General features: G+C 37.5%; 2 protein-coding genes across 13 annotated transcripts in view; one reads left to right on the forward strand and one right to left on the reverse strand.

The window, feature by feature from the left end:
• The window catches only part of SEMA4D (semaphorin 4D), a 109266-nt gene extending 94786 nt beyond the window's left edge, over positions 1–14480 (forward strand). For both annotated transcript variants that reach the window (XM_030258380.4, XM_072922451.1), the window contains one exon: positions 1–14480. In XM_030258380.4, coding sequence (XP_030114240.4) covers positions 1–30 — 30 coding nt within the window. In that variant the 3' untranslated portion in view covers positions 31–14480.
• Positions 2458–22698, reverse strand: part of SECISBP2 (SECIS binding protein 2) — a 26370-nt gene continuing 6129 nt past the window's right edge. For 6 of the 11 annotated variants that reach the window (XM_072922445.1, XM_030258365.4, XM_030258367.4 and 3 more), the window contains 13 exons: positions 21429–21516; positions 18310–18500; positions 17663–17821; positions 14876–14977; positions 13549–13668; positions 12257–12389; positions 9611–9780; positions 8717–8855; positions 8143–8272; positions 6177–6397; positions 5282–5436; positions 4641–4842; positions 2458–3881 (listed from right to left, as the gene is read on the reverse strand). In XM_072922445.1, the coding sequence (XP_072778546.1) occupies positions 3772–3881; positions 4641–4842; positions 5282–5436; positions 6177–6397; positions 8143–8272; positions 8717–8855; positions 9611–9780; positions 12257–12389; positions 13549–13668; positions 14876–14977; positions 17663–17821; positions 18310–18500; positions 21429–21516 (1920 nt within the window). In that variant the 3' untranslated portion in view covers positions 2458–3771. The remainder of the gene's footprint in view (positions 3882–4640; positions 4843–5281; positions 5437–6176; positions 6398–8142; positions 8273–8716; positions 8856–9610; positions 9781–12256; positions 12390–13548; positions 13669–14875; positions 14978–17662; positions 17822–18309; positions 18501–21428; positions 21517–22698) is intronic. The other 5 variants (XM_030258373.4, XM_030258368.4, XM_072922448.1 and 2 more) reach the window with 2 other exon arrangements.

A 22698-nucleotide genomic window follows, 5' to 3' on the forward strand; every position in this document is an offset into this window, starting at 1 on the left:
GAGACCTGCAACAAGAGAAACAGCCTCTAATGGACAAAGGAACTAACAGGCTAGAAGGAGAAATACATGCAAGTTAAGAGTACCTGTTACTCTTACTATTATAGCATTTGGAGATGTCTTTGCAAGTGTTAGTACTGAAATTAAAACTGATATTCAGGAGAATCATATCAACCATGAAGTGGAAGGGGATATTCTTACTGCACCAAAGAATAACTAAGCTAAGTTACATGGTACAAGAGAGGCCACCCATCCCATGCTGCAACTATCTCTGGTTTTCTGATGTCAGCTATTTCAGCTTAATAAAGAACAAAAGTAGTCTCAGCAAGATTTGTACTGTTCAAATAATGTAATATGTTTTCTGTTTTGAGTTCATTAAACCAACCAGATATTTTTGGGCTTGAGGATCTTGGCATAAGATTTAGAAATCAGGACGTGGATCACATTTATTTAAAGGCATTTCAACTTGTAGTTATTTTGCTTTTACTGTGTTTACCCTTATGTTGCCAGTGTTTTGAAGAGCATTCCTTTCTAGTGTCAGCAAGCTCATTTGTTCAAACACATTTCCTTTGGTTATTGTGCTGGGTTTTACTTAATTTTCTTCACAGTGGTTGGTATGAGATTGTTTTGGATTTGTTCTGAACATAAGGTTGATAATGGAGAGATGTTTTTGTTATTGCTGAGTGGGGCTTGCACAGAGCCAAGGCCTTTTCTGCTTTCTGCACTGCCATGATGGCAAGGACATTGGGAGTGCATGGGAGGTTGGGAGGAGACACAGCCAGGACAGGTGACCGAAACTGACTAAAGGGATATTCCCAACATGGCATCATGCACAGGATATAAAGGCAGGGGGGCACGTATGGAGTGCTGTCATTTGTATTCCCAAGTAACCATTATGTGTGATGAGCCCTGCTCTCCTGGAGATTGCTGAACACCTGCCTGCCCATGGGAAGCACTGAATCAATTCTTTGTTTCATTCTGCCTGTGTGCATGGCTTTTGCTTTTCCTATTCAGCTGTCATCATCTCAACCAATGGTTTTCTGGATTTTACCCTTCCAGTTTTCTCCCACTGTGAGAGGCTGGGTGGTGCTTGCTGGGCTTAAACCATGACAGTAATAAAGTTCCTATACCAAATAAAGAAGTTCTGACTAATGCTTAAAATACAGATAGATTACAAAGTATGCAAGACTTTAGTTTTTGCAAATTCTTCTCTGTATTTCAGATAATGTAGCTTAAAAATTCTATGCTAAATGAATTCAAAGACCACTCCTTATGATGATCAAGTGTGATAATCAGCCTGAAAATACGAGGAGCTACACTATCCACAGTAAAAGTGCTCTACTGCATTACTGCTCAGAATTTTGTCCTTCTGCATCTAAGAAACAAAAGTCTCATGTATAAATTAAATTTTCTCTATTATCTGCTTAATAGATTTCAACAATCTAGAAGCAAGTAAGATGCTCTCCTAACTGCTAAGATTTAAATTAGAGTGTTTCTGACATTAAAAAGAGCACTCTTCTCTAAGACTTGAATGCTAAGACTTGAATGATCCTTTTTTTTCAGTATCAGATCATCTTGTCACACATGCAGAGTGAAAACTCATTTTTTTCCTACTTTTCTTAACCATTTCCCCTGTTTTTCACATAGGCATTTCATTAATGCTGATGCTAACTTCTGACACCACCAGAGATAATTTTTTCTCATTTGCTCTCATAATTTTTTTCTTCTCAGGACAACTATAACTGTAACTATAACTATAATTGTTTCTCCTCCATTTGTTCAACTGATTTGGAGCACACTTAGTTATGTGCTCCGAAGTTTAGTTCTGTGGAGTTGAGTGGGAATGTAAAGTAAGAAAGGGGTCAAGGTTATGGATGAGGTAGCTAAGCTTTGCTTTGTTTCTACAGGAAATTACTGCAAATAGTAAAAAGTTGCCAAATATTTGTTTAGTTCAATTTTATGGGGAGGAAAAAAAAAAAGGAAAATCTGTGTACCAGCATTAGTAACCATGGATGTGACACCTTATTGTAAATTTTTTTATATTCTCTAAGAACTAGAAATAAATCCCTAAGATTGTGAACAACCTCTGAAGTTTTATGCTCTTCTACAGTAATACAAAATAGAAAACATGGTCAAAACCCAAACTTCTTTACCAGCTGGTCTTGATTCCATGCAATGACTGTTCCAGAATTTTAGATGTGTACCCAAGTGCCACAGGTACAAATGAATAAATCACAACTTACCTTTGCATCAAGGGTATGTATGCTGGCCAAAAGCATGTTTTGTCACTGGGACCTACCTTTCACCCCCAGTTTCCATTTAAGATTAGAAGGAACTAATACAAAAAAGATCATCATCATCATAACAGTGCATTTCAGCATAAGGCTGGCTCCCCTTGTCAATGTTCTTTCCCAAAAGTGGCATTTCAAGTATCACTAAATTCCCACAAGATGAGCTTACTTAAGTCATAAGCATTCTTTATAGAATCAGTATATTGTAACAGATTTTATACAATTTATAGTCTACAAAAAACTGTTTGCATTTCAAAATTATTTGAATTTTTTTATACCACTTCTATCATCACAAGGCAGCTACTTTCCAAAGTATTGCACTACAAATGTTGAGTATGGTGAAGCACTTTCAGAAACACCTCAGAGATGCTGAGCAGCATGTGGCATCTGTACCACCTTTCAGAAAAGCTGACACAAGTTGTATGTGCATCCCTCCAGTTACTTTCTTTAGGCTTGTCCTCAAAAAACAGTGTATACAGATCATTCCTACTAAGGTGTTCCACCACTACCATAAGCACATTTTGGTTTTAAAATTTTATTTCCACTAGAATACAAACTTCATTTCTTGTAAGATATAATTTTTTTTTCTATTTAGATACAAACTGGGATTGCTGAAAAACTCATAGATTTATATACCAACACAACCCCAAATGGAAGGAAGGAATGAGGAGTCTCAGTAAGGAGGTGGTACAGATAAGCAGGCTAGCACATTTTCTGTCCTGCAATATCCTTTAACTTCAAAGCAGGATGTATGATAAACTACTCTCAGTAGCAACAGAAACATCAAATTTATAAAAAGTCTAAACAGAGCACATTCACTTCAGGAATTTCAGACCCCTGTAGTCTGTGCTATCTCCTTCATATCTGATGTATGATCCCCAATGAACAACACAGAAGAGCTAACTAGGAACTTTGCCATCATGGCCTTCCTTAATTAGTTTAAATCAAGCTACCTGCCTCAAATTAATTTGTTGCTGACTATAATAAAGTGACATTGATAGCAGCCTGCCCTTCTGAGCAGGCTTATGTAGAAGAAAAATTAAGAACAAACCCACAATCAAACAACAGCTCAAGTTTTTTATACAGGAATTAAAACTTAAGGGCAACTCTCCTTTAGCACCTTCTGGCTCAAGGAATCTCTTCCAGAAGAAAATTATTTTTCTCTATCAGATTCTTTTGATACATTCTACCCCAAGAAATCAATGCTAGTCCATAAAATCATTAAAGTATGCCAAGCCAGTTCAAGTGGTTTGGGGCTACAACAATTTGGTGTTGTCATCTGCTATAGTAATCAGAGAAATACATAAAATACAGAGACATTTACCAGTGCCTCATGTGTTCCAGTGTGTTTTTTGTTTAAAGGGATTCAAAACAGTTTGCTTAGCTAACTTCAGGTATTTGTTTAGATTATGTTATTTTTGCTACCTTCTTCCTAAGGATATAACAGAAAAAAATTAAAAGCCCAATAGAGCTGGATCTGGATTTACTCTTGGTCTTCCAAATTCAGTATTGCCATGTCAGCAGTTGCACTCTTTTCCAATTCCAGTGCATATGGGTTATATTCTTCTTCAAGTTTTCTCTTCCAGACTTTAACTAGGGAACATTGGGAGGGAAAAAAAACAAAAACAAAGAAAAAACAACAACCAATATGTTACCATTTAATACTTGAGGAAAAACTTAAAATGAAAAGTCAACCCTAATTTTTTACTTCAATTTCAAAATAAGTGCTGAGATCAGCTGACACACAGGCATGCTGGCATTTACACTATGCAACATCAGATGACACACAAAAGAATAACTTAAGAGTGATGGGGTCCACTGAGCTCCTTGTGTCCAAACTCTACTTAACCCTGAAGGTGCTTCCAACTTTAAAAAAAGCAGTAAGTGTTCAAAACTTTCTATGTACAATACATTGCACTGTCTGTTGACTTAAGAACAGAGCTGGAGGAAAATGTTTCTACAAACGAGTACTTGTGGTCAGGAACATGCATCTCAAATAGGCTTCTATCTACCATAGTCATAGAGTATGGACATCCACAATCAATCTTAAAAGGATTTTTATTTAAATAGAAATATAGAAATATAAAAATAGAAATATAATTAGGAGCTCTATTAAGCCTCCTCGAGCAAAGTAATGAGTACTGCCTGCCATTTGTGGATTTCAGGGAGGAACTTCTTTAATACTTTCTCAGTAAAAACTGACTTTGGATTTATAAAAGACCCCAAGAATTTGCCCCCACTTTCCCTCCTTACTAACGACTACAGCAGATGTCATTTGTTTCAGTGAAAATCACAGAACTGATGAGCACTGTAAATAAAAATGGAACAAAATCCAAGTCAGCAAATACTTACTGTAATTTGGTACATCCTCATCTGAGTCCTTGGAAGATGTTTTACAAGTTTCTAACAAGCCATTTTTTTCAGTTTCAGGAGTTAAGATGCTGGGTTGGGTTTCTCGTTGTCCTGCTTTAGCTTCTTCCTCTAAAGCTGCTATCATATCTTTGTAGGCCTTCCTTGCCTCTGTTGTCAGCTGTACCATTCTATGAAAATGGTCCTATGGCAATATAAAATACGAGAGTTTAAATCATGCACTAAGTTTTAACATCTCCATGAAAATCTAATGAGTATTCCTTATTCAGAATATGTAGGTTCATGTATAAAAGCTGAGCAGCTTTGTATGTATGAAGGCATGAAAGACACAGCATTTATAAAAACAGCAGTTCTCTTGAAAAAAATCATCAGGGGAGGAGATAAAGATGAAGAGGATGTCAGAAAAAGACAGCAAGAGTAATTTTTTAACAGTGCTGACTGCCTGTACTTCTAAAATCAGTTTTCATATAAGCAATGTGTATGACCTGTGATGAAGAGTGTAAGTCTGCAAAAGCAAAACAAACAAAAAAACCCTTAAAAATCACAGTATTTTCATCTTCTCTTGCAAGTAAAAAGTGAAGCCTTTTGAATAAAAACACATGAAGTGACTTATTTCAGCTTACCTGAGCCCCATCATAACTGAAAATCCCCACCACGCTCACAGGCACGGCTTTGTTCACGCAGCGGCCCAGGGCCTTGCGATTGAGGGCAAAAACGAACGGGATGTTCTGCTCACAGGCACAGTCGATGATGTTGTGTAGGGTCTCGTCCAGCCCACCTGCAGCACACAACACAATCAGGCTGACTGGAGCTAAAGAATCATACTGTTAACAAATGGCAAAAAATACCCCAAGATTATGAGTGCATTCCGAAACTATACCTTATAGGGAAAAAACAGACCACAAGTAGTGTTGAATATACATTTTTAAAGGACAACTTGACATTTTTTTCTTAATTCTTAGTTAGCATTAATTTTAGACTGCTTCTGTTCCATATTTTATTATATATGTAGTACAGTCTAATGTAGTATCAAAAAAGACCCAGATGCTACGGAATTATTTAAATGACAATAATTACAACAATTACGATAAATTAATGCCAATAATGACAATTTTTAGGAAACTATCACTAGTGATTTATTGTCAGTCTGCGTTCTAGAAGATTGATACAGTGGGACAATGTGATAGCAGAGCTGGCATCAGCAGCCTTTGGATTGTCTCAGCTGTGCAGTGCAAGTTTTGTGCAGCAGCACAGCAAATCAGTAATTAGAGAGACCCAAATCTCAGGTAACTTCTCCCACCCCAGACAGTCTTGACTCAGCTCACAGTTCAGCTGCACAGCAGTAAAGAATCAGAGCAAGGAAGGCAACTTCATATGGCTGGATTTCAAAGGATACTCAAATAAATTCCTCCAATAATAATAATAATATTGCTGTTAATATACTGAACATTCTTTTTTGCGTTTTCTTTTTTTTTTTTTTTAATTAAAGAGACTTTTTTTTATTAAGAACTTATTTACCCTTTGACTGAATCTTTTCACAGTTAGGAGATATGATGACACACTTCAGTTTTTTCAGCTTCAGATGTTTCAGAACTTCTCTAAGACCCATAACAAGCCTGCGTTTTATCTTGGCTTTTACTGGGTCTTTCTGATACAAACGATCTTGGAAACGAACCAGTTCTTTTAAGAGATCTGTCACACAACTGTCAACTTCTTTACTAAGTACCTGGCTGCAGTAACTGGAAGAAAGGAGCAAAATAGTTAGACTCACTAAAATTACAAATATGTAACATTTAAATATGTAATACATTAAATATACATTTAAGATTCTATTCTATGTCTTTGTATTTTTTTCTGTTTCCACTCCAAACACACTTGTCATATACACAAAACCAAAAATTTACTTATTTTTAGTGTCTGAAAATTTGAGAGGAAGAAATTTTGTTCTTTATGTTGTTACCTGGCTTCCTAATCAAACCATATTAAAATACATATATACATGTACAATAAACCTAATCTATCTATATATAGATATATATATATTTATTTCAAGAACTAGGTATGTGCATATATTTATGGATATTTATTTTGACATATATAAATTAAAGTACAGCACCAAAGTACAAAAATCTAACTTATTTCGGTAAATTCAAGGCTATGTGTACCAAAGATGGAAAACTGGATCACATTCCTCCTCTCTACATTCATGTCTGTCATCCTTTTCTACTTATCTGACTATGGATTTGTGATGTTCGTAAGGAAAGGGTACAAAACTATGTAATTCACCCTCCCAGGGCACTCTGGGGAAGATAAGAGTTAAAAATTATTTCACCCCACCCACTTTTACATAAAGAATTTTCCAGTGAAGACAGATATGAAAAAGCAAAACTAGAGATGTATCAACTGCATTGTAAACAAAAAGAATTGCCAGTGGCAAATTCACATAAGATAAAGAGATCACAACATCTATCCTCAATCTTAGAGATACAATTATTTCCGAATTTTATTTAGGTTACAAAAATTTTTACTTACTATTTCCTACCAGTTTCACTAAGTCTTGAAGACAGATCTACTGGAACACTAAAAAAACCTGACTTAAAGAAAATAATCTAAGCTTTGCTGAATGCTCTACATCCTGCAAACTGAGTTGTCCTTCACATATTCAACCTAAACTGTGCTCTCAGTAAAACACTGTTACATAGACACAAATTAATCAATTTCTATTGCAATTAAAAATTAAGAATTAACATAGCAGGAATGCTTGTATCACTATTAACCATTACTATGACATGAACTGCAGAAAAACCACCAATGGTGGATTTGCTTCATGGGAGGGGAACTAAAAGTTAAGACACTGCTTTCCTCAAGAAACCGTTTCAAGCTTTCGTGAATGGATCTCTGACCTCTTCACATGACTGTTTTAACTATTGTGACTTCACATGACTATAATGACTATTTCTTTCTTCTAAAGAAACATGTACACACATAATCTTAAACATTTAGCTGAAACTGTACACAATACTCCTAAGTATTGCCTTTATTTTTTTGCCAGCTACAACATAAAATGTCATCTAGTTTCTTTACATTTTTGCCTTTTGGTCTGGCAGTAGAAAATCGAACTACAATTAAAAATACTATTTAAGAAATAAAGTAGCACAGGTAACAGTTGAGCTGTTGCCTCATTATTTAATATAAAGTACTTATATTTTAACAGCAGCTCTTTTCTTTCCTTAGCCTCTAGAGAATTTCGTTGGTTTTTTTTTTTTCTTCAAGGAACATGCCTTTTCAAGTGAGAATCACAAAACACACTAAGTTTATAATTTCTTTGTGTGTCAGCTTACAGAAAGACTGAAAGAAAAAAATTTAGAGCCTTCAGTCTAAATTCCAGTTAGTTTTGCAGAGAATGCAACTGCATTACTTTGTTTGAAAAATGCCACTTTGGTGGTACTGTGCAAAACGAGCCATCAATACAATCATTACTTACTCTCTAAAATTCCTGCTGTGGATTTTTGGAAGAGTGGCAGTTAGCTGCTTTGTAGTCACAGAACCTTCTTTAGATTCCTTGTTCCCCGTGTGCTCTGGAAACCCTTCAGCAACTTGTGTTACTGGAACAGCTATTGTGTAAATCAAGATACTTTCACTGAAAAGACAGCCCAAATGCCTTGTGAAGAGATTAATCTGTCAAGCATGTATGGAAGAGTCTCTGCCTTAGGATTAGAACAGTCTATGGTAGTAGGGAAACAGGTATAACTTTTTTCCTTAATTTCATAGCGTTTTTTTTCTCATTTCAAACCTCATTAATTGCCAAAGGTAGGCGGGCACTCTCCTTACAAGATACCAGAAAACCAACAGGCACAGAAGTGTGGAACAGTAATCAGAATCCTTATTACTGACTTCCAGTTTTGGCCCACTTTACAGTCAAGATAAGCCTGAGGTCAATCTCAGAAAACTTGGAGGTTGCAGCCTTCATTTGGCAGTATTTAGTACCTGTTTTTAAAGTACTAAATGTGCTCAAATTTCCAGCTACATACTGTATTACAGGTTCCCTCAAAAGATACCTGCTTGACTATCCTGTAGAAGTGTTGCATTCTCAGTAACATTTCCTTCTGTCTGACAAATGTTATCTTCATCTTTCGGTGCTGCTTTCTGTTCTAACAGGTGCTGCTGTTTTCTTTGTTCTCTTTCTTTCAGAATAATCTAAAATATGTATCAAAACCAAACCAACTTGATGTCATGCAGATAACAAAGCGTACCACATATTTACACAAAAAACATTTATAAAGAGGTTCAGCACTAGTATCTGAAGTTTACAACCTTTTCTTTCTATTTGCACACAAAAACAAGGAAAGATAATTCCTAAATTTACATAGGAAAAGACTTTTACCTTGATTAGCAGTATATAGGCAGAAAAAAAAAATTACTAGGGATAAACTACAAGGAGAGAACTAAAGTTAAAAAAGCCCTTGTGTAGAAGATGTGACAGGAAGCGAAATGAACAGGCAAAGAGGAAAGACACAACAGACATCACCAGTTGGACCTAACACCTGTTGCTGCAGAATCACTAGAGTTCTGGCTTGGAAGAACACAGAAACATTAAATATCACCTCTGTTTGATCCATTCTCCCCAGTCCACCAAATAAGGTCAACTTTGCCACACCAAATAATATTTCTTTGCATGTTTTCCTGTATCAATGATGTGTGGACACTTCTGTAGTGGCACTTCATAATCTATCAATTAATTCAAGGGAGAAAGTGTATTTTTTGGAATTTATATATGCCATTTAGCAAGACTACCCTTTTCTACCCCTCCCCTCTTTGAAACCAAGCAAAGCTAAAACTGCATTCAGGCAAGTGGACACTGAGATGCAGATGTCTGTATGAGAGGGCTTAACAGACTCCTAGAGTAATATATTATCCTATAGTTCTACTATTTAAGATTAAAAAAAAAGGACCTTTTTGAGAGGTGTTGGTCTCTTTGCTTTAGGTACTTCTCTCTGTTTCCCTTTCTTTACCAAAGGAGCGCTGGAATCCAAGGGATTGTGAGGCATCTTTCCTTGGTTTAAACGGTGACTTCTCGTGGCAGTAGCAGGGTCTTTAGATAGCAGCGGAACAGCACCACCAACTGAGATTTAAGAAGAAATTTGCATCAGACAACTAAAATGAATACCTGAATTAGAATCCAATTTCAAGTTTAAGACTGGTATACACATATTAAAATTGTGTTGCTATTAGGAATATTTACAGGCAATCCTGTATCATCAAACTGTTATTTTGAAAAGATACTCCTTACAAAAGACTGCTGTGTCCCCTACTTCTGTTATACCCCTGGAATCACAATCTCTGTCTCAAAAGCAGAATTTGACCAAACACTGCAGTCCAAGCTACCTTCAACATCTTGCCATACCATCTTGGTAAACCTCCAAGAATTTCTGTGTTTCATGATGGGACACTTCCTCCTCCATTGATTCCATACTGGGTTAAGATAAATACTGAGTAGCAGTAGTACAGATTTTAGATTTACTTGCTGTAAATAAACTTAAGCATTTATGCCTACCTTTTGTTACACCTTAAGGAACCTAGATGAAATTCACTTGCAAATGGGTCATGAGTAATGCAAAGCTACAGCTAAGTCTCTTTTGCTTAACCTGCAAAGCTCGCTGAAGATGTCCACTTTACTTGCATTTTTTCAGAGGGTTTAGAGCACAGAAGCTTTAAATGACTGGATAAATGGCTAAACCTGGATCTTCCACACCATGACCTCATACCAAATAAACTACTCTTCCTCACTATCAGTAAGAACTGCTGTATCCTGTAGAGCACTTTGTCAAACTTAGTTACCTGCAATATAAAGCAGTTCACATTAGCAAGTCAATGGAGAAGATGACTAAGTAAGTATCAGTAGAACCAGCTTGACACTTCCCTCTGTGACTCAGGCAACCTCTCTCCCCTGAACACACAAAAATATTCTGGCAGCTTGTCTTAAGCCATCTTCATTTACTGCTTCCACAGTATTTATATGCAGATCCTCCCTCATCACATGCAGTACTCTTACCATGAACAGTTTACACCATAGAGCTGCTAAACTGATGTTTCTTTTTCGGCTCTGTGTATCAAAGGCAAACTGAGAACACTGCCAAAAATGTGCAGCATAGGTGGCTACAGAAATGGAAGCTGGATTTGCAGCAATAAATAATCATACATCCCACAGACACATATCTCCTTAATGTGTACATGATCATTTCAAGTTCACAGTTTTCATGTTCCTAAACTTGATGACTTTACCAGTATTACCTATCATGTGAAGTAGTAACTGGAATAAAAACAACTGTCTGTGGACATACTCCTTTCCATTCCTGTTCACTGTCCTCTTCTTGGTAGCAGAGGTCAGAATGATGCTACTTTGCAAACTGAAGTTGTACTTTGGTACACACCAAATCAATGGTGTACTAAACATTAAAACAGTACAAAGCTAAAGTAACATCAGCCTTATGCTCCCAGGATACAAACATGACACATCTATTTCTCTTCTGCAGTAGATTCAGGCACAGGAAGCTTAGTATTAGAAAACGGCTATTTTGACCCATACCTTTGTGGCCCACCATCTACTCATCAATCCACACACTGTATAGTTTTATAGAAACAAAACTGGTTATTAGCATCTCTGCAGCATTAAGTCTGATTGACCCAAATGAAAATAAAAGGAGATCAACTGAAAAAAAGAAAGTATTTTAAAAAAGCATCTCATAAGTTCTGTCAGCTTAGTGAAGGAAAATCTCACCAATGCTAAGCATTTGAGCTTTATATTTAAAATCTCAGCTATCACATTACGTATTGTGAGATGAAATCTCTTGTGATTAGATCTCTTTCTGAAATAATTACTAAAAAAACCTTTGCTGAAATAAGAAAAATTTTACTATCATTGAATGCTACCAAATATAATGGTTCCTTTTGCAAAATATACACCAGCATAATCAAGATTAAATTTTGACCTATAATGAGAAAGACAACGGCTATTTTCTCCTGCTTCCATCATGAAGAACTGAAAGATCCTCTGCATTAACAAAACCTAGCATTTTGTTAACATCAATTATTTCACAATTAAGATGTATGTCAGAACTCATCCTTTGGCTTGTGCTGCCTGACTCTTGTAAAACCTCTGTGCTTGCAAAGAAGCTTTTTCAATCAAGCCTCAGCTCCATGATTTCTAGCATCAGAGGAGATTTAAGAAAGCCTTTGTTACTGTGTAGCTTCTTCCTGCCTGTTTAGATCAGAACAATAACACAATTACATAGGGGAGAGCAAAAACCTCCACAAACATTGGTATTTCTGCCAAAGCAACATTTCAATCGTGCCTCGTATTTATGTAAGGCATTCTTTCACAAAGCTGTGTTTCTTTCCGTAAGTCTTCCATCAAACAATTCAGACTGCCATGCTTTTTAAATTTCTTTTTAAAGAACCTTAATGTTCTCTTGTATCTGGTGAACTGTGCTCTTGCCTGCATAGAGATCATCACATATCAGAAATCAGACTACATTTAATGTCTGAATACTTAAAAACAGCTTAAGTTGAAAGAAAGGAAATTTCATAGTAACCAATACCTGAAAATACCACAGGTTTAGGAGACTGTTTTGACTTCTCTGTTTGCTGCTTCTGCTCCAAGACTGCAAGCATGCCACCCAAATCCAACTGCACTGGAATTTGACTCTTCTTACCACTGCTCCTGGATGTTTCCTGAAAAAGTTCAGTACCAGTTAGTAACGCCCTCCACTTCAGACTGTAAAGAACATTACTTTTTATGGTATAATACACTCTTTTAACATCTTTATCCACAATACTACTGATCTTTGATGTCACTCAGTGACCTTCAAATAAACATCAACTTTACTGTCAAAAAAATATTAAAAAATCAGAATAGTTCAGGTAACTTTAAAACCTGCTACTGCAACAAAGCATAAAGTATAAAGTCTTCAATAAAGGAAGGCCTTTATGTCAGGGCCCCACTTTGGTCAGACTGTCATATACCTTTGAAAGAAATAAAAGGCTCATCAAAATTTAAAATTTTCTTAAAATTATAGAAAAACTACTGTGATTCTTCCAGAGTATGTGACTGCAACACATAAAAATCATTATCTCCAATGTCTCACTAAAAAGAAAGGTCATCATCTTTGCACCAGCTCCTCATAAGCACTCATCTTTTTCTCTGCTTTGAAGAGAAGGCAAAAGCCATGATCCATATTTCATAAAGCAGAACATAAAAAGACTAAAAATGGATAGTGTGGTGAAGACTGTGAACAAACTACAGAGCAAAACATGACTGCCAGATTTGGCACTTTTAGAAGTCTTGTTTGGCTCTTTTAGAAGTCAATCAATTGATTGTAATTTCTGTTACAAGAGGGTTACAGAACATGACCTCCTCAGTCCTCAGCTGGGATCTCACCTTGCATCAGAGCTGTGCCAGAACCTACTCACCAACACGAAAATCCTTCCTGACCTCACCTGGTGCTCCATATTTCTCCTCCTTGCCCCAAGACAGGGGGAACTACAGGGAAGTAGTCCGAACTACTTCTAGGAGGTTCCCAGTTCCTTAGAGCAATCAGTATGGACTGGATTTATGCCATGATTAAGTAAAACAGGTGAAAGAAAAATTCCTGATAGCTGAAACCCACAGATATTAATGCAAAATCTGTACTTTTCCTTATCAAACCCTGGAGGTTGGCAATTATTACCAGTGATTGCTTCTAATTAGAGATTAGAAGAGTGACCATGTCACTTACCTCAAAGTATGAATGCAGAATCTCAGATGAGCATGGACTTAGTCTTATATCTAAATAGGCTCATTTCCTTTGCCTATTTTGAGTTGTGAACTTCTCTTCAACATGAATTCACTTACCTGAGTTTTCTTTCTTTCCAATACAGAAGATGAAGCTTGTTTCCCTGACTGTCCATCCACCTTGGGAGTTTCATCCAGAGAGGGAGACCGACTATCACAAGGCTCTTCAGAGAGATGGCTCTTAGGAATTTAAAGATAGAAGGTGACAAGGAGGAAGACAAAATATATAGAACGAGGACACATGGGAAAGGGTTAAGATGATATTAAACTCAAACCACGTGCACCGTCAGCAAGTCTGTGAATGACACCAAGCCAAGTAGGCTCCAGGGAAGTCCTTCAGGGAAGGGATGCCAACCAGAATGATGGATGGCATTCTTTACAGTATTGAGGGATGTGCCCAGAAGGACTTGGGGGTGCTGTGGGTGAGAGGCTGGACATGACCCAGTCATGGGCACTCCCAGCCCAGAAAGCCAAAATGTCCTGAGGTATGTATAAAGAAGTGAGAGAAGTAATCATCTCCCTCTACTCTGCTCTTGTGTGCCCCTGCCTGGAGTACTGTGTCCAGTTTTGGGATCCCCAGCACAAGAAAGACATGGACACGTTACAGCAGGGCCAGAGGAGGGCCACAGAAATGACCAAAAGACTGGATTACCTCTCTTATGATAAAAGGTGGAGAAAGTTGAGGTTGTTCAGCCTGGAAAAGAGAAGGCTCTGGGAAGAGCATACGTGGCCTTCTAGAAGGGTGACCATTCATTGGCTGCCATACCACTTAATCACATTCATGGGGATTTTATTTTCGGATTTGGAAGAAAAAAATAGCAAGGCAGCTTCATTTTCAAATATTTATTATAGGCACAGGAATCATGTCTCTAAAGTTTATGTAAGCTTTGAGGGGTTATATCCCACTTACGTCTACAAAGCTAAGGGGTCTCTTTCATCTGAGTTTCATGTGCGTACAGCACCTTTCTTCGTAATAAATCTTTTTTAAGCAACTGCTGTGCCTTTTGCTACTCACTCCTCCTTGTCAAAGCTATTTACTGCCTCAAACAAAGCAAACAAGGGTTTTGTTTGCTTGTGTTTGGAGGTTTTTTTAAACCATTAAAATTCATAGGGAAATAAAGCCAAGGACCAAAATTTTTAGTAGCAAAATTCATTTCAAAGCAACTGAAACCTGGGATTTTACCATTATTGTTTACACTACTTGCTTTGACAGAACAATCACATTTTCAATCCTTGCCATTTATGCTTAGGATTCATCCACATACTGAATGCAGCTCCTAATTAATTCCTGAGATTTATTTCGCTCATGTAAAAAAAACTCAAAAAAACCAAACAACTTGGATTCATAATTGATACTTGAGTCACATAATGTCGCAAGATTACTTACTTCAGACTGCTTTCTGACTGCAGAAGTAAAGGCTGGTTTCTGAGGTCCTACCCTGTTTCTCTTATCAGAAGCAGCTGCCAGATGAGGAAACTCCTCAACATCCTAAACAAATAACCCAGATGTTGATTTCATAAGAATAATCAAGTCTGTATTTTCAAAACTTTTCCCACACTCCAACAATTTTCTCCCCGCTTATCAAACATTTATCATAATTTGTTCCACTGTACAAAAATTCAGAAGGCAAGGGTAGTGCAACCAGCTATGACAAGTACAACAATGGTTAAATCTTCCATGCAGCAGCTGATTCAGGGCTGAAACAGCTTGTAACAGAAATGCTTCCAAAAGCAGCTTGTTATGGTTGTCAGTTGATAGAAATCCTTAGAGGTAAACAGCTTCTAAAGGAATGTTTTTCAAATAATTTAAAAGCCTTGCAAACAACTTCCCCCTTCTTCCAGTACAGTCTCCAGCTGTGCAATTCTGTCCTTAACATGTGAGTGGTGAAGAACAGAACAGGCAGTATGTACTGTAGTACAGAAATAAACAAATAATTACTCAAATGATCATGGCTTACACACAAGAGGAAGTTTTATTAGCAGAGGATCCGTTGTGCAGAATCTGGATTATCAAGAGCTGACAGGCTGAAGTTTGGCCTATACTCACCACCCTATACCCACTGCCTCCATCATAATGATCTCAATCCATCAGCTAGGTTTTTGCTTCTCCTCCCACTTTCTGAGAGGCCTTTTTAGCTGTGATACAGTACCACTGAACACACCAAGACCTGTTCCAGACTGAAAGGCTTTATTTAAACACCCCAAGCTCTAGCACAGGGAGTGACACACTTCAACCAATGAACTTTTGAAGAAGCTTGCAAGTAAGCCAAAAAGCAACTGAAAGGAAGTGAAAACATATTTCACAAATACACTCTTTTCAGCTTAGACGATGATGTCTGTCCAATTGCTTCTGAAATGCAAATAGATTTCTGACATATGCAACATCCTGTAGCAAACTAAATAATTAAAATGTAGCACTCAGTGAGAGGTTACACCTCCCTGTATTTGTTCTTACCATCTGTAAGAACATCAAACACTAGGAGAAAGGTCAACTTCATTTTTACTTTCTTGCAACTGCTATATTGCCATTTAGCCATCTCTTGTATATACTGAGAAGTCCTAATTTTGTTCAGTCTTGCCTCCCACAGAAATTGCTTCACACCTTTGATTATTTTTGGAGCCTTTTGTCCATCTTTTTTAGTTCAAATATGTGTATTTTTTTAAGGAATGGGAGGAATATAAGAAAACAAAATCCACACTGTATTTAGATCAGACATGCCCTGAAATTCTGTATTGTCATAATCAATTTCCCTTTTTATTTTCCTAGCACCGTTTACATGTCTGACCAATACTAGTAGCACTGACCTGATTATCAACAGCACCTTCGATATTAACTCAAGGAAGATATCGAGGTCAGGACCTGCCAGTGTGTATGAAATGACAGGATTGGTTTCTCCAGATGTATCCACTTACGCTTATTAGCCATGTCTATAAATGACTGACCTATATAAAACTAGAGAGCAATCCAATATATGGCTCTGTTGAGCTGCTGCACATAAACAGAACCTTCTTAAACCTCCTGGGTGCCCAGAAGCTCCATGTGTGTCATCTCTGCATGGTTTATTATTTCAAGAGCATCATACAAGCATCTCACCCATTTTTCAAACTGCTGAGGACACAAGAATTCCCAGCAAACCAGGAGGATCAGAAAGCTTTCCTCCACTGCCACAACAGATGCTGCATCCACATCACAAATTGCAGTGCAACATGTGTGTCTTGCTCCATGGTTCTATGCAATTTCTTTCCAATTTTGACTTCAACAGTCCCAGTACCATCCTGCTATTTTCCATAACTTCTGCCATCCTCTTTCAATTTAGAATGCCCATTCATAGCATACAGTGTTTATGGTAGCATATAGCAAAAATGGGGATATTCTCCTGAAGAAAGAACTAGCACAGCTTTGGTTTTACCCATTTCCTTTAACAAAGAGGTCTGTTAATACTCATTTCTTGTGCCATTCCTGGACAAGCAACCACACAGTAAAACCACATAGACATAGCTCTGCTTCATGTTCCACATTGAAATGTACAGAACAGAAGCCAGCCAGGAAGGCTTCTTTATGCTGTCATTTCAGAGTATTATTACACCAAATCAAACACGTAAACCAACACATGCACATGCTGTACAATATTAGGCCTACAATGAAGCACTGTTCAATCACACACCTGCAACACTCCTCTAATGTGGGAGAGGCTCATGCCTTTGCAATACTGATACATAACAGTATCAAAATACTAATATACCTATTACAGTTACATGAATTTGGAAGGAAACTGAAATTAAAAATCAGAAATGTAAACACTGTCAGCCATGTTACACAGAAATTGCTTCCAGCTGTGAGACAACTAGAATTGTTATACTGTACCACAATCATTAAAACCATGGTACCCTGTAGCACCCAGTATATTATTATAGTCCCCACACCCCAAGCAATAGCTGCTACAGAATATTTCTAATTTAGGAAATTGTGCTCACCAAACGTGTAGTAATTTAAAAACTACAACAGTTTCCTACCAGTAACCTCTGACAAACATCTCAATTGAAAAAAAAACTGTACCAACATCCCCTACAAATAGGATTTGAATTTAAATTTGTACAAAGCTATGTTAACATTTAGTCTTCTAGTACATGCATAACACTTAAAAGAACAGCAACAAAAACTTATTCAGTTTACCTCAATCTTCGGTGGTTCCTGTATTGTGTTAGATTCACTTTGAGGTCTTTCTACATCAGTGGGCGACTTCAGTTTTTTCTTCTTTTTCTTCTTTTTTTTCTTTTTTTCTGACCCTTCTTCAGGCTCAGTTTCACTTGCAATATTTTTTGTTTCTGATTGCTGCAAAAGACCATGAGGCATGACCTTTAAAACCCTTTTCAGTATCACCTACCAAAATATATGCAATGACTAGTCTTACACTACTCAAGGACGTCTTAATCAATTCAGGCTGGGTCATTAAGCAGACAAGGAAAATTCAGTATCTCTTAGAAATCCATAGCTACAGCAAGAATTCTACAGTTGCAGCCTACTGCATTGTTATCAGAATGTATCGGAACTACTGGGATTTAATTAGGAAATATTAAGCCAAATAAGGCAAGAGTTCCATGTTTCATGTCTTATTCTGAGGGTCAGAAATTTGAAAAAGAAATTCAGCCTCAAAGCTGAAAGTTCTTATTCCTAGTCTAGCACTGTCTTTTTGATATCCTGTGATTCTTTTCCCTGACAAGAAAAATTCTAGTAAGAACAAGCTGCTTTCATATCATCTCCTTTTAAAAGTGGATACTGCACAGAGCCCAGGGAAAAAATGGCAATAAAGAAACACAAACACAGGGAGAGGCATTAGTTGAGAGCAGAGAATTCTCAAGTACTTTTGGTTCACTCTCCTGCTTCCCTTTGCCTCTGGAAAGACCTTCAGATGCTGGTGATGAAACAATTTTCTTTGGGGACTGCGAAAGTACACATGCCCAAGACACATGTGGTTGAGCAGAGCCATCTGCAGGAGCTTCAGGAAATGACGCTGGGAAAAAAGTAAACACAAAGATGTTTCAAGAATAGTCCTCAAATACTCAAAAGAAAAAAGATCAGTAATTAATTAGTCAAAGCCTAGCAAATTAAGCAGAGCCATATTCTTTCTGAGGAAGGACTTGAATAAAACACACATTTTATTTCTCCAACAAGCTTTCCTGAATTTTAAGTACTCCATATACTGCCAAACACTTTATAAATAAACAAAATTAACTGGTATTTAGAAATCTGTGCTGTATCGTACTAAGTCCACACTCTCATGCTCATCTTCAAAATACTGAAAATTCCGCTATGTTTATATACAAAACTCCTTTAATATTCCTCCCATAAAGTCATGTAGCTTTCATGCAGAAGGCCACAGTGTTACTTTTCACTTTCTGAAAACTTCCTGGTGCTACAGGCATACGAAGCAGCTGAAATACTTCCTAGTGTGCCTCAGTGTAGAGGAATGTCACTCCCTACCACTAAGATGTATCAGTGTTTTGAAAGACATTTTTAAAAACACAATTAATTTTGTAAATATTCCTTTGTCGCTGTCAAGGCAAGACTGACTCAGAAGGCTGCTGAGAGTAAAACTCTGGTTTATTCAAAATACACCGTTCTTTTAGACAGAGCTCTGTGAGGAACAATTCCACTGGTCCTGAAGTGAAAACAATCCACACCATTGGTGCAGAGTGCTTGACGCACAGTGATAGAACTTAACTATAAACAATGTGAATAACAAGAGAGATAAAGAATTATTTACATTCTTCTCCAGCTCTTTCCCAGGCTTCTGCCTGGCTAGAAACTCTCGTTTCTCTCTTTGACTGAATCTGAGACCCACATCCCTTACATGAAGCAAAGATAGAACACAGTCTATATTTTTCTTAAGAGTGAGAAAAACTTCCCTTGAACAATAAAATAGCATAATGGGTTTAGATGGCTAAATTTTGGTAGCAGGGCAAGTTTGCAGTAGCTGCTGTGAAGAGACGGACACAGCCAGCCCCAGACAGCTCCAATACAGACCTGTGGCCAACCTCAGCTGGGCCCACTGCTATTTTTAAATCAGGGATAGGAACAGACAATAGTATATAACCAAAAACTCCCATTATCAGATGACTTTAAAAGTTCTGGAACAACTTTATCTTTAGAAAGCCCTTCAAGGCATTTCAGCAGATTAATCTGTCCTCTCTGAATCCTTACTGAAGTTACACGGAAGATAAGGACCAAACTGTTCAGACTGGTGCATGTCTGTGTATGCACAGAAATTGAGTGAGAGGCACTCCGACAATTCAATCTTAATGCATGTGATGACTCCAAGACAGTCCTGATGAACAGAACGTTTTTCACATGAAACTAGCCATGTGATAGCTTGTAGCAATTAAAAAAATATTTTCATCCCCACAGCCAGACAACAGGTAAACAAGAACAAAAAAAAAAAAAAAGTCCAAGGCCACCCTCCCCTCACAAATTCCCAAACAAAATGAACAAGCACAAAAAAAAAAGGGAGGGGTTTCAGCATCATGGTTCTCTTAACAGAAATAACATAGGACATAGAAAAATTTTAGGTACATACTAAACTCTGGGGTGCCAGCTATTTAAAACAAATCTGCATATAAAGACTAATCAATATCTGCATCTCATTTATTCTTGGAAAAAAATCTGCATATGACTAAACAGGCTTCCAATAACCAAAACATGTTCCTTTTCTTACCTGAAACAACATGAGAGGCAACTACAGAAATATTTTCCCTTGAGCATCAATGACACAACAAAATGGGACTCAGTACTGGAGACAGCATTCTTCACTTTCCCCTGCTCAGTACTGGGGCCAGTCCTGTGCAATATATCCATGACCAGGATCAAGCCAACAAGTTCACAGATGACACCAAACCAGGCAAAAGTGCTTTTTGTTAGGAAGGTAGGAAGGCTCTGCAGAGATATCTGGACAGGCCGGATTGATGGGCTGAGGCCAACTGCATGAGGTTCAGCAAGCTGAAATGAACCTGTCCTTCAGATTGTCACAACAATCTCATGTGGTGCTACAGACTTAGGGAAGAGCAGCAGGAGAGGTGCCCACAGGAAAAGATCCCGGGGATGCTGGTCAACAGCAGCTGAACATGAGCCAGAGTGCACCCAGGTGGCCAAGAAGGCCAGTGGCATCCTGGCCTGTGGCAGCAACTGTGTGGCAGCAGCACTTGGCACTGGTGAGGCCACACCTCGAATGTGTCCAGTTCTGGGCCCCGGACATGAAGTGCTGGAGCAAGTCCAGAGAAGGGCAACAGAGCTGGGAAAGGGTCTGGAGCACAAGTCCTGTGAGGAGCAGCAGAGGGAGCTGGAGGTGTTCAGCCTGGAAGAGAAGGAGGCTCGGGGGAGACCTGATCACGCTTCACAACCACCTGAAACAAGAGTTTAGCCAGGTGGGGGTCGGCCTCTTCTCCCAGAGGACAAGAGACAGGGGAAATGGCCTGAAGTTGTAACAAGGTGCTTTAGGATTCAGATTCAGATTCAGATTAAGAACATTTGGAAAAATTTCTTTACCAAATGCATTATCAAACACTGGATGGGCAGCCCAGTGTAGCAGTTGATTCACTGTTCCTGGTGATATTTAAAACATGTGGAGACTTGGCACTTAAGGACATGGTTTAGTGGTGGACTTGGCAGTGTTAGTTACGGTCTCTTCCAAACTAAATTGTTCTTCAATTCTAAAATTCCAGCTGATGAAATATGAGCAAGAATGAGCGATAAGTGGTCATCTCATTTGAAAGAAACTGATACAGCGTTATTTCTGGTTTTTTTTCCTTTTATAATAAGCTTGCTCCTATTTTTTTGTTTTTTTTACTTTACACATCAACAGCTCCTCAGAACACTTTAGTTTTCCAAACAGCTGAGATAAAAGCAGTTAAAAATGCAGGCAAATAATTTTTGTTTTAAAACTTACCCCTACCATCAAGTGAAGAGGGAATTGAATTGGCTCCTGCTTCATCTGAAGCTTTTGGTGAAGCTTTGCTTTTTGCAGAAGTATCTTCCTGCAAAACAGATGGTCAGGTAACAGAAAAGGATTAAAATCACTGACCTAAACGCAGCTAAACACAATAAACCACCATAAACTAAAAATTCTCAAACCATCTACAGATAAGGGCATAAGGATCTTTCTGGCCTTTTTGTTGCTGATCTTAGTGGCACCATCATTTCAGCCCGATGGTATAACAGAATTTGAGGAGGTGTCTCTTCACTGGTGTACAGGCAAGATTGTGCCTTATTATATTTTACAAAAGCATCAAGACAATGATCTAATAAACAAGAAAATATTTTGGTATTTCATGTATATTAAAAATAAATTCTATCCTCAAACTCAAACAAATAATGAAAAATGACACTCAAGGGTTAGCAGAAAGGTCTTTCATTACAGACAGTTTTCTACTCAGAAGAATCAGAAATATTCTGCTTGGATCCTTCAGAATTCTTAATCATTAATCACTATTATTTGATTAAATATATGTGATACACTGCTGAATACTTCAGTATTTTATTTAGTAACAGGGAGCCAAAGAAAGAAAGAATAACATTCAACAATATTTCTTCCCCTTCTGGAATTTTCTTAGTTTCTTATTTTTAACCTTCCTTATTTTAAAGAAATATTTCTTATTTTATAGAAGTATTTTCAACCTTTCTTATTTTTTTAAAGTTTCTTATTTTTAACCTTTAGCAGAATCCAATTAAGTACAAAAATGCAGACTTTTTTTTTTTTTTTAATGTGTGGAAACTATTGGATAAGTGACTGCTCACTTATTATTTCCAGATGAAAGAGAAAACAGTAAGCTGCTAAATACAGGAATGTAATATGGTCCTTACAGGCAATCTAGACCATACCATACATATTTACATTTATTTCTGGTGGCACCTGGCTTTCCTCTATCTATGGCAGCACAGACAAGGAAAGCCCATGAAGAAAGAGTAGGAGACAGCAAGCACTGACATCACCACCTAGAAGAAGAGCCCTAAAACCTCTAGCTCTGAACTGCCTTGCTCGCAAGGTATTTAGATAGGTCTTAAACTGCCATACTAAATGCAAAATACTTGCATTAATAATTATTGTATTTTTGACAAGTTTTATTTTTACAAGTTCTGCAACATGGGTTATCCTTGGTGTCCAGCAGAAGAGACACATGAGGTTGACTAAGGACACAGTGTTACTTTTCACCAAACTT

This window comes from Taeniopygia guttata, chromosome Z (assembly GCF_048771995.1).
Source record: "Taeniopygia guttata chromosome Z, bTaeGut7.mat, whole genome shotgun sequence".
NCBI classification, from domain to species: Eukaryota; Metazoa; Chordata; class Aves; order Passeriformes; family Estrildidae; genus Taeniopygia; species Taeniopygia guttata.